The sequence below is a fragment of the Cupressus sempervirens genome, chromosome 5 (genome assembly GCF_028749045.1).
Source record: "Cupressus sempervirens isolate cs-2001-9-10 chromosome 5, ASM2874904v1, whole genome shotgun sequence".
NCBI lineage: Eukaryota > Viridiplantae > Streptophyta > Pinopsida > Cupressales > Cupressaceae > Cupressus > Cupressus sempervirens.
In genome coordinates, this window is record NC_143122.1 from 3,647,752 (window position 1) to 3,663,059 (window position 15,308).

At 33.9% G+C, this 15,308-nt stretch overlaps 1 protein-coding gene across 1 annotated transcript; it reads right to left on the bottom strand.

The window, feature by feature from the left end:
* Nucleotides 1-10,224: 10,224 nt before the first annotated feature.
* On the bottom strand, nt 10,225-12,801 carry LOC149554321 (protein ROH1D-like). Its single transcript, XM_089828441.1, has 2 exons — nt 12,591-12,801; nt 10,225-12,498 (listed from the first exon to the last, which is right to left on the bottom strand). Exon 2 carries the CDS (start codon nt 12,263-12,265, stop codon nt 11,210-11,212), a length of 1,056 nt encoding a protein of 351 aa, XP_089684567.1. The 5' UTR covers nt 12,266-12,498; nt 12,591-12,801; the 3' UTR covers nt 10,225-11,209.
* Nucleotides 12,802-15,308: the final 2,507 nt, after the last annotated feature.

Consider the following 15,308-nt stretch of genomic DNA (forward strand, 5'->3'; position numbering starts at 1 on the left):
TTTTCCATACCACAAAACCCCCTTGTTCCTTAGAGATAACCATAGGAAGGAAAACTTTAAGCCTCTCTGCTAAGAGCTTAGTGATGATTTTATAGACCACATTACAAAGAGCAATGGGCCTAAAAAGGTCCAACTGATTAGCCTCTTCCTTTTTCGGAATAAGGACTAAGAAAGTAGCATTCAAGGCCTGAAGCATTTCTTTGTTGGAAAAGGACTCCTGAACCATATCCAAAAGATCATGATTGATAATATCCCAAAAAACTTGAAAGAATTCAATAGGGAAACCATCCGGCCCTGGAGCTTTGCCCTTCCGCAAGCTGAAGACCACCCCTTCCAATTTAGACATAGTAATTGGCCTCATAAGAGAAGCATTCATCTCCCTAGTCACAACTGAGGGAATACAAGACAAGATAATATTCTCCTCAATCTCTGGTGGAGGTAAATCATCTGAAAAAAGGGCTGATTAAAATTGAATAGCTTCCTTGGAAATAGCTTGAGAAGAAGTCAGACGCATCCCATCAAAAGTAACAAGAGAAGAAATGTAACTCCTGTTATGTCAAGCCTGCACAGATTTATGGAAAAATGCAATGTTCTTGTCCCCTTCCTGAAGCCAGTCAACTCGAGCCTTCTATTTCCAATAGATTTCTTCTCTAAGATCCCACTCAGCTAAATCAGCAGAAGCTTGGGATTCTGCAATGCCAAGAGCTTTTGAAAAACCCAGATCTCGAATCTGCCTGGTAATAACATCGAGACGATCCTGAGCCCTCTTCTTCGTAATATGGAGATTACCAAAACAATTCCGGTTCCAATGCTTCAACTTCCTTTTAACAAATTGAAGTTTTTTAGAGAAGGAGAACATAGCAGTGCCATAGGCAGGGCCTCCCTGTCTCCACCAGTGAGCCATTAATTCATGAAGAGAAGAGTCTCGAAGCCACATCAACTGGAACTTAAAGGGAGGGTTCTTGGGGACAGCAACATAACTAGCTGTGAGCTTAATAGGCCAATGCCCAGAACCTCTCCAATCAAGAATTTCAGAAGAGAGCGAAAGAGAACCAAAATTCCAAAAGCAGGAAACAAGGAACCTGTCCAAGCATTCTAAGATAGCATCATTACCAACTCTGCAATTGTTCCAAGTAAACAACCCATTGAGAGGTTTGACATTAGAGAGATGTAAAAGATCAATATTTTGTTGAAGAAGCTCAGAAGAAGGACCCAAGTGAGCTAGCCCACCCCTTTTCTCCTCTAAACTGAGAATAGAGTTGAAGTATCCAGCCACAATCCAAGGCAAGAAAGGATGACAACTTCTGACATGCTTAATATGATCCCAGATCTTAGACTTGCCATGGAGACAATATGAGCATAGACATTAGTAACAAGAATCATCTCGCTAGTCTCTAGAGAGGACACAACCATTGAAAGAGCCGAGAGGCAAGAAACCCAGTAAAGTGGCGTAACTTTCCTAGGATCCCATCTAATGGCTAGACCACCAGAGCTCCCCAAAGCACCAATACACTAACATTGGCCTAGAAACCAAATGTTAGGAGCACATCTAAACATGGAGTCCACTGAAAGCTTGGTCTCCTGGATACAAAGGATATCTGGAGAATGCTGAACCACAAGATTGTGAATAGATTTTTGTCTAGGGATGCTGTTCAACCCCCTCACATTCCATGAGAGAATAATCATTGAGTAGAGTGGGGAAAATGCTCATCCAAGGTCTTGACAACCCCAGAATCTACCAATAAATTGTCTGTAAGTTTAATTTTTTCCTGATCCTGCTTTCACCCAACTCTTGAGCGAGTAGTAAAAGAAACTTTCTTAAATGGTCTTTGCATCAGGCCCAAAGCAAGAGAAGATCCCTTTCCTTTACCAGAGGCAAACACATCTTTAACCAAATCTGCCAGAAGAACATCATCCTTTTCCTATGGAGCAGGAGAAACCACAAGGGCACCAGACTCAGGGCCAATAGAGGTCTCCGGCATATGCTGAACTACAACATCCGAGTTGCCAGTAAGAGTAGAATTCCTCCCCTCTAAACCAGTAGTTGCACCCTGAGCCTCTATAGGAATACCTTCTTCTATAGCCATATTGTCAAGAACCTCAAAATGATTAAACCCTGAGTCCACTTTCCGATCAAGCTGAGATCATTTTTGACCTCGTCCCTTAGCATGGTTTTGAGCCAAGAGAAGACCATCCTTATCAGGACCAGTAGAACTAGAGGGCCTTGGCCCCTGACTTGAAGAGTTCATATGAACTTTCCCTGTACCTGCATTATCAAAATGAGCATTTCCTTTTCCACTAACATTTGGATCATTCCCCTTTCCATCATTAGCCATCCTTGGGCCAAAAAACCCAACAGGGGTACCATTGCCTTTGGAGGCTTGAGGACATTGACGCTGTAAATGACCATACACATGACAAAGGTGGCAACGAAAGGGAATAGATTCATAGTCTAGTTGTTGGATCCAAGAAGAAGAGCCAAGACAAATTTCTAGAGAATCTGGTAAAGGATTAGTTAAATCAATTTCAACACAAATATGGGCATAGGAAATAACCTTTTTTTCCAGAGATTGGTGGGCTATAGCAATTGGCTTTCCGAGCACAGCGGCAATTTGTCGCAAGATATCCTCACACCAGAACTCTAAAGAAAGTCGCAGCAGGTGGACCTAAATAGGAAATTGAGAAGGAAGATCCTCAGCAGAATTGAACCCTGGATGCTAGGGTTTGATAAAAAGATCTACTCTATCATAAAAATATGGGCCTCCCTCAAAGACCCAGTTTTGATTTGACGTGCAAGAGAAATTCACCAAAAAGTAGTTATTCCCAGCCAACATAATGTCCATATCACCTTCCACTTGCCATGAATGACGAATCCAAGCTTCCAGAGCCGTCAGAGAAATATGAATACCAAGAAACTTGCATATCAATGCATGTATGGCCAAATAGTCTACATCCTCCATTACTGCTTCTGGAGGAATAACCAGCGCAGGCCGATCCTGGCTACGCAGAAAACAACCATTAACTTTATTTAACTTTTGGCGCTCGCTAACATATAATGGCTCCTTCTCCTGTGACCGTGCCTCGGGAGAAGATCCATCACAACCAAAGGCTCCAGCAAGAATGAGACTTGTGGAAACCCCACTTGCAGCCATAATAGCCAGGTAGGAAAACTTTGAAAAAAAACTCTTAAAATTTGTTTGCCACAATAAACGCAAACTCGATGATGAATGAGATTATTCAAATACTTCAGTCTTGACTTTTGACTTTTATTCGAAAAGTTCAAGAGCTTCACATAAATAAACATTATAAGTAGTGTTCTTACATTTGTGTGCAATGGATTTGCTTATGTTTAGAATGATGGTTAATCAAAACCATGAGGTCAATACTATCTTGAAAAGACAATTCCTCCTACTCTCAATGAGTATCATTCTAGAGAGGATATGAACTAATTAAAGGGGTTTTGTTCTTCTTAAAACATGACTAGACTTTACTAATGAAAATAACGTATGGTAAGACTAACTATCAGTGAATGAATTAATCTAACCTCTCAAAACTCATATTCAAGTACAAGGATAATAGGGTAAAAGCAATTTTTCGATACTTATAAAGAAGGTAATGACTTGATCAAGGAGGTATAGTAGATTATCATGTTTTCAATGTTCTATTATCAATAATAATGCTTGTAAAGTTCTTTTGTTGTAAATATTTAGCCATGTATAAACAAAGGCCTAAGTGCGAAATAATTCTACTATAAATTAAAATATCAGAATTGTCATGTTGGAAGGCATAAGCCTTGGGCTAGACCAAAGGTTTTCAATGGAGATTATATTTATTTTCTTTACATATTAATGAAATATATATTTGACTAGATTAGTTATTATTATTATTTGTCAAAATTAATTATTTTTATTATATGATAAGCTCAAGTAGACCAAACCCAAGACCTCTCAAATGAGAGGTCCACAAATTAGTGTTACATAATATTATTTTAGATTTTATTATTTATATTAATAATAACTGGTTCAAAAGAGCTCCCATTAAATTTATTTTCCAAGGGACAAATAAAGAAAATGTATATATTTATATACAATTTAATGCACCTTCATATATATATATATATATATATATATATATATTTTAAATTATTTTCTATCTTAATCTTTTTAAATTTATGATCATGTTCAATTTCAATTAAGTAGACAAGATTTAATAACATATTACAATGTCAAAATTATCAAGAAAGTTGTTAACATAAATTTTTATCTTGTATTTCATAACATTCTTCATTTTGAAGAGTTGTTAGTAAAATTGACCATATTGATCCTCATAACTTTATAGTCAAATGTAACTTCTAATTTAGATATATGTTTTTTCAATTTTGATAAATTAAGATAGAAATGTCAACATTTATATATTCCTCATTTGTTTCTATTAAAAATATTTTACATGATATAAACTTGCATGAATTACAAAAAAAAAAAAATCAATTCAAAATTTTCTTTAAGAATTTTGAGAATCCATATAAAGGAAAAAAATTCCAACTTCAATATTTTAGCTTTAAACAGTTATTTTTGTTTTCAAATAATCAATACCTCAAATCATTTCCAAAGAAACTATGCACTATACCTTGACAACTACGACCATACTTCTCTTATATAGATGGAGGAATTCATTAATTCATTTTTTTTTGTATTGAACACAACAATGTTTTTTTTATAAAGAATAGACTATAGTAGAAAAGAATAACATATCACCATAGAATGAGACTATATAAACAAGGACATCAAACATAACCCATATTGTGATATTGCTATTAGAATTTAATTGTGTGATTTTGAATCAAACTCATCGACCCATGTTTCATGAGTAGTGATTCAACATGAATCCATCTCTCATGAGAATAAATGGAACACTTAGCACTAATTGGATCTAGGTGATGGTCACCCATCCCAGTACTACTCCAGCCTGATCGTGCTTAACTATGAAGTTTCCTCCATGGTTAAACCCAAAGCTTGCAACCCCATTTGCAAAACCTTCACCAAGTGTTGTGCCTTATGAACTATTCATTAGAAAGCCCCTTAAGCTTATCAATAATTGATAAGTAGGAGATAATTTCCATAGTAAGTCAAACAGTGATATTGCTATCAGAATTTAACTATGTGATTTTGATTGAAACTCATTGACACATGTTTCATGAGAAGTGATTCAACATGAATCCATCTCTCATGAGAATAAATGAAACGATTAGCACTTATTGGATCTAAGTGATTCTCATAGGGGTGAAGCACCAAGACTTCCCGAGAGGTCACCCATCCTAGTACTACTCCAACTTGAGCACACTTAACTACAAATTTTCCTCCATGGTTAAAGCCAAAGCTTGTAACCCCATTTGCAAAACCTTCACCAAGTGTTGTGCCTTATGAACCATTAATTAGAAAGCCCCTTAAACTCATCAATTGATAAGTAGGAGATAATTTCCACAACAAGTCAAATTGTGATATTGCTATCAGGATTTAACTGTGTGATTTTGAGTCAAACTCATTGACCCATGTTTCATGAGTAGTGATTCAACATGAGTCCATCTCTCATGAGAATAAATGGAACACTTGGCACTCACTAGATCTAGGTGATGCTCACAAGGGTGAAGGTTAGGTGATGCTCACAAGGGTGAAGGTTTTTACCTTCACCCTTGTGAGCATCACCTAGATCTAGTGAGTGCCAAGTGTTCCATTTATTCTCATGAGAGATGGACTCATGTTGAATCACTACTCATGAAACATTGGTCAATGAGTTTGACTCAAAATCACACAGTTAAATCCTAATAGCAATATCACAATTTGACTTCTTGTGGAAACTATCTCCTACTTATCAATTGATGAGCTTAAGAGGCTTTCTAATGAATGGTTCATAAGGCACAACACTTGGTGAAGGTTTTGCAAATGAGGTTGCATTGGGTTTAACCATGGAGGAAACTCCTTAGTTAAGCATGCTCAGGCTGGAGTAGTACTAAGAGGAGTGACCTCCCAGGAGGTCCCGCTGCTTCACCCCTGTGAGCATCACCCAGATCCAATGAGTGTGTTCCATTTATTCTCATGAGAGATGGATTCATGTTGAATCATACTCATGAAACATGGATCAATGAGTTTGACTCAAAATCACATAGTTAAATCCTGATAGCAATATCACAATTTGACTTGCTATGAAAATTATCTCCTACTTATCAATGACCCATATCATGGAAAAACAATGAAAAAGATAAAAGATAAAGAAAAGTGTCAAGCATTAATAAAAGTGCTATAGATGGGAAATCTCAAATATGCAATAGAAAAAATAAAAATCCAAATCTTGATGACACTTTCATCAATTCAATCTTTCTTCAAAATAAATCCCAAATTCCTACTTGAAGATAGCAACAAGGATATTCATTGCAGTTCGTCATAATCTATTACTCGGTCAATTATTAGTTCCTGCCATAGGCAGGTATACTATTGCATCTATTAGATACAATTAAAAACTATAAATTATATTAGTTTAACCAATAAGATTCAAGTATTTTTTTAGGTTCTAAGTTTTTTATAAAGTTTGAACATTTTTATTATTTTTTGGAATGGATAAAAGCTAGTTAACTAAAATCTTATAGACTCTCACTAATAACAGTAAGGGAGAAAATTAATTTTTAAAACCAAACAATCAAGAAAAATTTAAAGTTCTAACTTTTAGCATTAATTGTACAATTAATATGATTGAAAATATCATAAAAGATGATGTGACATTACATTTACTTTATCATTTCAAGAATTTTAGAATTTAAATTCTTTATAAAGTTTAAACATTTTTATTTCATTTTTTGAAAAACAAAAATAGTATTTAAATGAAATCCTTTTGGGTCTTACTAAATAGTAATGGAGAAATTTAATTTTTAAAACAAAAAATCAATGAAATTGTAAAATTTTAACTTTTTGTATTAATTGTGCAATTAATATAATTATCATAAAAGATATGTCACACCAAACTTTACCTTACCATTAGTCAAATTAATAATAATAGAATGTACTAACTCATAAAATTTTGATTCATTTTGTCCCTAAAGCATTATCTTTTAAAAGAATTAAAAGTAATAAAAATTAAATAATGTAACAAAGACTTTTAAAAACTAAAAATTAAATAATATTACAAAGAATTTTACAATGGTAGTTATTGTACATACAATTATGTTTATTATTTATGTGTTCAAAATTTAAAATATCTTACCTATTTGGGTGTCAAGTTGTTGATTAAATATTTAATAGTGTAAAAGATGACAATTGATTGTATTTTTTTTAATAAAGAAATATTTGATGTTAAATATTTGTAAATAGATTAATTTTGTTTGGTAATTTTCAATTTCTCTAGTTTTTTAATCATATAATTCTTTCTTTTAGGACAAACAATTGGTTTCTGATTTCTTATAGTGCAAACATGCTAAAAATAAAATAAAATTTATTGTACTGCAAACTCCAAAACACAAAGAATAAGCAATTTAAATTGTGGATATCTTTTGTATATGTATAATTTAGTTATAACATGCTTATGCTTTTGTTAGGGTTTTGAATGGTATTGTTTAACCTTGAACAAGATCTCAATGATCCATTTGTTCACAACACATTACAAGACATTATGACAACTTTATAATTGCATTCAAACTAATATTGTAGAAATTTTATTTATTATCTCAAGACTTCTCATGAAAAAATCAATAATGCAAAAAAAACACTTGAAGTTAAAGAATTCCATTTTGTTCTAAAATTCTTATACACATCTGAACTTTCCAATTTAGAGCTTCTTGTAACTTTTTTTTGTAAAAGCACTGATGTTAAAATTCTAATGACACAGAGAAGTAAATTTGCACTTGGTAAGAGCTACAACTTATCTACTCACATTCAACCACAAACATTAATACAAAATGTAATTGTCTATGTTTCTCCACTGCCTTTAGTTCTTAAGTTCTATGTACAATTACAATTAATTTTAATACAGTTTAAAGATGGTTCAGCCTCTAAAAGATCAAAGGATATAAAGAATGTTGTTCTAATACATTTTGCATTCCTTCAAATTAAAAAGTTCATTCCTCCATCTCAACCCTTTATTGCCACACTCTACAATACTATAATCATGACATATATGACAGGAACTATGATGCTTTGTGTCTCTTGTTCAATGCGTAAATGAATTTTAGTGTACAAGATAGCATTCAAATGAAACAGCTGTTCAAATCACAAGCATGTGGATTCATAGTGGAGTACCATTAAAAAATAGTATAAATAATTAAAAAGTTAAGTTGTTGAGCACATAATCTTTATATCAATAGAATGATGAATTTTTTGTAATCACGTTTCAACTATACAAATGAAACTGAAATCATATTTTAGACAATTGAAATCGTATTTTAGACAAATTTAGTAGAATGGATACATTAAATCCAATTTTCAGTCAAAGCCATTTCAACATAAGGTTAAGGTTCATGCTTCGGTACTGAACAACTAAATGATTTTAACGTCTGATGTAAAATCTTCCAACATAATTTATAAATTAAAAAAATTAATCAAATAAAAAAATGCAAACCTTAAATGTCTTTTATAGAACATATTTTAACTTAAGATTTTTACTTCTATATTGAACAACTCGACTAAATTTAAATATTTGATGTCAACCCCTCCAACATTAAATATAAATTTTAAAAACTTAATAAAAAATGAAAAATTAACATTAAATGCCTTTTATCTTATCAGATTTTTATCCTATAAATATAAACCCTTCTTGTGTGTATGCTCATTCAGAGATAAAATAATATCAGAGACAGTAATTGGTAAATAACATTCACTGGGCATTTCTGACCAGTAAGATTTGTAAGGGTCAAACATGCAAATTTTGAAATACACACATCTCTGATCCCATTAAATTCTGGATCATATTTAATATTTTGAAATACACACATCTCTGATCCCATTAACTTCTGGATCATATTTAATATTTTGAGCAAAGCACAAGTGGTACTGTAGAAATCCAATTTATTCATGGTAAGACAATGCTAGCAAGAAAGTTCTGATTAGATAAAGTGGGAAAGGATCCGAACTCGTATAATAAAGAAACAGCAAGATTGTAAAACTAACATCGAGTCGAAATGACAGACAAAAAAATTTGCAAGAAATAAATTCAAAAGCCTTCTAAATTCAATTATATTTCTTTCTTCAGAATTGAGAATTGTGAAGAAAAGAAACTAAAGATTATGATAAGTAACACAATTTGATCAGGCAAACAAATTTGTATTAAATTAATTTTCGAATCCTCTCCAACATGCGTGATTTCATCATGCATATCAATAATTTGACACTAGAAAACAACCTTTTTGATAGTGTAAACTGATCTATTTTATGGAAAGTAAACCTGTTAAATCTTGATCTTTGCACTGAGGAAGTCCACCCTAATGTATGAATAGAGGTAAAATACATGGTTTAACCATAAGTATTGTCATAGGCGTTCAATATTGACTAACACAATTGATAATAACAGATCTCTTTTCTTTGAGAGGAATTAATTTGCATAAATGTTTTTCAAGTAACCAAAGTAGATCAGCGAGTATTATCGAAACCTGATCTTTGGAAATATCTTGCCTGGCAACTTTCTGTGAGTGTAACATAAATAAATAAATAAACTAAATAGCCTTAAAAAAAAAAAAAAACAAACTGTCCATTGTGTGTTTGCCCTGTTTTCTGCAAATATAATGAGTTATTACAGGGTCGGAATTCAAAGGGTACAAAATTGGAAAAATGTAATATTATATAATTACTTTGAATGCTCTTTTTAGATTCGATTGTGTTATTATTTTTTCATCACAGTTTGAGATCACACTCTGTGATCCATCTTCGCAATGAAGACAGAAAGCTTCAAAAGAAAAAAGAAAAAGAAAACATAATAACACAATCAAATCCACAAACAACATTCAGAATATTCTTGAAGATTGTTGGAAATCTATTATATTATATTATATAATCCCGAAATTCCCCAAAGGAAGTTTAATGGCCCTTATACTTGTTTTGATTAAGGTAGCACGGGAAGGGTCCTGACCCACATACAGAGAACAGCTCTGATGCCTGTTGATCAGGCCATACGTTTTATCATTCATCATCTCAATCAAGATTTTAAGATAATAACAAAAGAACTTCCAAAGGAAGTAAACACGACATATTCATAATGCTCATGGCTCCTTTGTTAACATCAAGACTGAAAAAAACTCAGTTTACAATGCCTTATGTCAGGATAAGAAGAAACTAGGAAGAAGAGATACCATTTAAATGTTAATTGTTCCATGTTATACATTGCTCCATTATCATCCCACCAAATACAGAAACCTGAGACTTGTGTAAAAAAGTTATAATATATCTCATCCATTATCATCCTGCCATTTTGACTTTAGGTACCAATCTTCTGACTCATTCAAGAGATATCATAATATCTCCACATAATATATATCATAATATCTCCACATAATATATATCATTGACAGTTCACAACTCACAAATCATTCTGCTCAATTAATCAGTATATCCTTTGAAGCCTAATGCATTATATCCTCTATAATCTGACTATATGGAGAAGAGGAAACTTAAAGAGAAAGTGGGTTTTATCTATTGGGTTCCATGGCTGATTTGCCAAATGGAAGTTTCTAGTTAAGTTCTTAAAGTCATTGTGCAACCCTAATCTGCAAGAGGGATGGATATACCCAACCACTGAATGAGGTTCCTTTCAACACCTTGTTTTAAAACATGGTCGAGGCCATGTCTCCTATCAACAACCAACCACAGTATAATTGAACAATTTTCCAAAATAATTGTCTTCCCTCAACACTTTAAACACTTTAAACAGTAGATGAGTTGGCTTGAGGTTGTTGGTAATTCCTCATGATCTTGGATTCAAATCTCTTCCGGGTAGACATCTTGCAGATGGCTGATCTCACCCATAGCGAGACTAGCGCACATCTGCAGCTGGTCAGAGCTAGGTGGCGGGTGCATCCCCATGTATAAAAAAAAGAACTTTCCACAGTGATTCCCACTAACAAAGTAATCAGGAAAACTATGCTTTAACTTGACATGTTTACAGTAATTTCTGACCCTAAACATTCCTACAGATGTATCAAGGGCTTCTCCCTTTTTCTATACAAATGCAAATTAGATTACCTCTTATTGCAAATGTCCAGCAGCTTCTTCCTGCCATCAACGATTTCATCAAAGAAATCATCGAGCTGGCTATCAATACTCTCCAGCCCTGATTTCAGCAATCCAAAATAGCGCTTCAACTGCTGAATTTTCTCAATGAGAGCATCAGGGTCTTCTTGGGAAGAGCTTCTACACCTAAGGTCTAGTTGGGTCCAGAGATCCCCCATCAAGGATTGTGCCTTTCCAAACTCATGCAAGAACATTGAAGGCCTGCTATACATGGAAGACTTGATTGAGGATCTCACCTTGTTGATCTCCGCATCTACTCTTTGTTGAAGGCGAGATGAGGCGGCAAAGAAGGAAGAAGACCTCAAAGAGAAATTCTCAACCGCACTCAAGCTTTCATTGGAGCAATACACCAAACCCCAGAGAAGCAACATGAGAAGCAATGAGCTTGAGTTCTTCATTGCATACATCACTCCTCTGAAGCCACTGAATCCATTCCACTTTGCAAAATTGGCCTCAATGAGCTTCTCATCCAATTGCAAGAAGAGCTTATTACCCCCCTCTCCTTCAATCTTGGTCTCAATCAATACCTTGTTTTCTTCTTCAAGGCTGATAGCCTCCCTCCAACACCCTGAGATGTTCCTCATCACCTGCCTACACTGCACAACTGTAAGTGTAGTGCTAGGGCTGCCATTATTATTGTCAAGCAATGCCATTGTGACCGCCTCCACTGCATTCTGGTATTGCTCTAGCCCTGTAATACCACCTTTCACCACATGGCAAACATCCCAAAGCTTTGAGCTCTCATCCATGTATTCATCAAGCCACTTATCCCCAACAGGAAGCTGTAGCTTTTGCAATAGATGGATGATTTCAGTGTGCAATGACCTCAACAGCTGAACAATCTGTTGAAGCCAATCTGTTGACATAAAGCTATGTGAGGAAATGCCTTGCTCCAGATTGTCCAAACCCTGAGTCAAGGTGCTGTAAAACCCATTAACATCCCTAAAGATTGAATTCCCTGATGAATAATCCATGGCTTGCCAAGAGGTCATCAGTTGCATCATTCTTCAACAAAAACCATGAAGAACAGCCAAAAAAAACTCTAGATATTACCTAGACACACCCACTAGGGTATTTGGAATTCTCAAACCCTTAATTCTCTCAATTATACTAATCCCACAAGTACGCTCATGTGGAAACACGCCATTTTGCTGATTTCTTAGATACCCACATTAGCAAGACAAGAAAACACCACAGTTTCATCTCCTTTCCGCCATGTTTATGTACCGTGTACCTCCTACAAACCATTCACCTACTTTATATGATTTGAAAAAAAATATTGCAACAAGGGAATTATCTATAATTTAGACTACCCAAAATCTAGCCTACCTCGAGAGCTTTGAATCCGCCATTGCACAGTATTCAACTTAGAACAGTAGCTAGGGAACATCATCCCTTTCTAGATCGTTTCTCCATCAAAATATTCATAATCTGGTTTTGAAAATTAACAAGGCTCAAGGCTCAAAAACGCAAGGATCATTGTTCCCTATTACATGTACAACCACGAGATCTCAAGCCAAGATTTTGATTTGAAGTAGACATACATAATCTCATGCCGTCTAACCTAAGGCCTATGCTTCCATGGATCCTTAGAATACATGAATATATTCATGCACATGCACAACTTTTCACATAGAACCAACAAAACAATCAAAAGAAGACTCCAATACCTTGTAAAAATTGATTGACAGCCCAACAATGTAAGACTTGAGAACATATGTGTAAAAAGACTCAAAACAAAGGACCCACAAGAAACCCGAAGGAGGAACACATAGCCTCTAGGAAATCAATAAACAATTGTGAGCATGTAAAAGAATGGGATACAAAGAAGGGATATACAAGGAATATCAGGGGGCCAAATGGACAACTGAAAAAGGGTGTAAACAAATTTAACCGGCAATGAAAAGTCTTTGAGTGCATATTCAAACTGATACTCCATTAAAGGCATTTTTTTCTATTCTATTAAGGATTGAGGCCCAAGAAAAGTTGTTGGAACAATGATGTGTGTCTCCCCTAGAAAGAACATGAAGATAATTGAGAATCTCTTTTATGCACAACCTAAACTTCTAATGTTACTTTTCTTATAATGCCATTCTTTAATCATGATGGGTGATGATTTGATTTGATGCCAACGGTGGAAGTTTGAAGAAGAGAAAGAAAATGCCATAATAGAAGGTTATATAGAGAAGCCATACTCAAAAGCTGATAATGTACATCATATCCATAGTTGGCATGAATGAATCAAAGTGTACATATTCATAGCTGGCATCCTATTCTGAATAGTCCACTGAGCCACTGTTTATAGTACATGTGAAAGATGATCTCAACAAGGCATGTTTACTCTTATACTATTGCAATAATTTATCTTTGAAGGGAATGTCCCTATTCGTTGTTACCCCATTTATATTCACTGTTTTTTTCAATCCTGAACTAAACGAAGAAAATTGTCACATCCAATTTTAGGCGGGGCATATTTTAATGGAGAAAATTATTATCATATTTAATTGTGTTTGGTACATATTATTAGACAAAATTATTGCCTCTAATTAAGGATGTGGTATGGTTTAGGACCCATCTAAGTTTGTGTGGAGAGTATTTTAATGAAAAAAATTATCTTTTCTTTTTTTTTAATGTTTATGTTTATGTTTTGTCAATTAAATTGTTATATATTTTATTTTATGTATTGTATATTCATATAGTGAGTATAAGTATAAGCATGTCTTTTTATATTTTCATTATAATATCTAAGTTAAAAGAAAGAATGATTCTTTTATAGTCAATTATATTGGTTGTTCATATAAGGTCAATAGATTTATTATAACAATTTGGGAATACTTTGTTTTCCTTGAGGGTGACACTTAATCATGTTGTATTTGTTAGAAAGTAAAGTCCAAATAACTGTTGTCACAAAAGTTTGCACCTTTGCCTGAAGTTTGACCTAAAGGCAACCTTGTGAAACATGGAAACAATCTCCAAGCTATGGGACTTGAACTATGAGATTGAGTCTTCAGAGAAGGCCGACTTTCTCATTATCAAGATGCACCTAACTGTATCCCTGAAATGTGAGCACACTTCTATGAGTCATTATATCCACGATTGTTCAAGAATGAGGTTTCGAAGGGCAGCTCATAGCTCTCTATTCATAGAGTGCAAGGGTTTGTGATGGAGGCCCTCAGTTTGACCTAGTTTGTGCCCAATGCAAGTGCACCATAAAATGAGAGGTTTAAACACCAAAATATGAATGCAAATGAAGACGCAAGCTAATATAAATTATGACAATACAAAGCAATGCAAGAAAGGAAATCTAATCTATGAAAGGAAATAGCAATGTAATATTAATTTATGAAAACAAATATGGATGTAAGCTAATATGAAAATGCAAGAATGGATCATGATGATGGAAGTCATGGATACATAAGAAAAGAAGACAAGAAGATAGAAGTTCTCCACAAAAAGATTAATGCTCAAACTCTTCCAAAAATCGCTCTCCAAACCTACAACATAATAATAACATAATCATGGATGTCAAAAATGAGAAGAGGGCTCTCCCTTATAAAAAAGAATGGACGATTAAGATTAAGAGGCAATAAGTTTAATCAAGGGTGGAGAAAGAATGATCCGTGTGAGACAAAATTCCACCAATGAGACAAGAGGAGGAAAATTAAATGGAATTCCACTGAGAAATATGTGCATCTAGGTGCAGAGGAATAAAAATTATTTATTTAATTTTTATTTATTTTTTCAAGTGAGATTTTATTTAATTAAAAGGGAGTAAGTTCTTTTAATTAAATAGAAAATATTTAATTACATTAAAAGAGAGGTTTTTCTCTTAATTAATTAAATATGGATTAATTATATAATTAAAAGAGAGGTTTTCTTTCAGTTAAATAAGGCTTGGGATAAAAATGATCAAACCTTAGGAAATTTGAAATAATTGAATTAATTACAATTTGATCAAAGAATTGATTTGAATTGATTTAATAAAATATTGCAAACCATTCATTCAGAAAATTTGATAAATTGAATAATGGGGGCCCATAGTCCAGG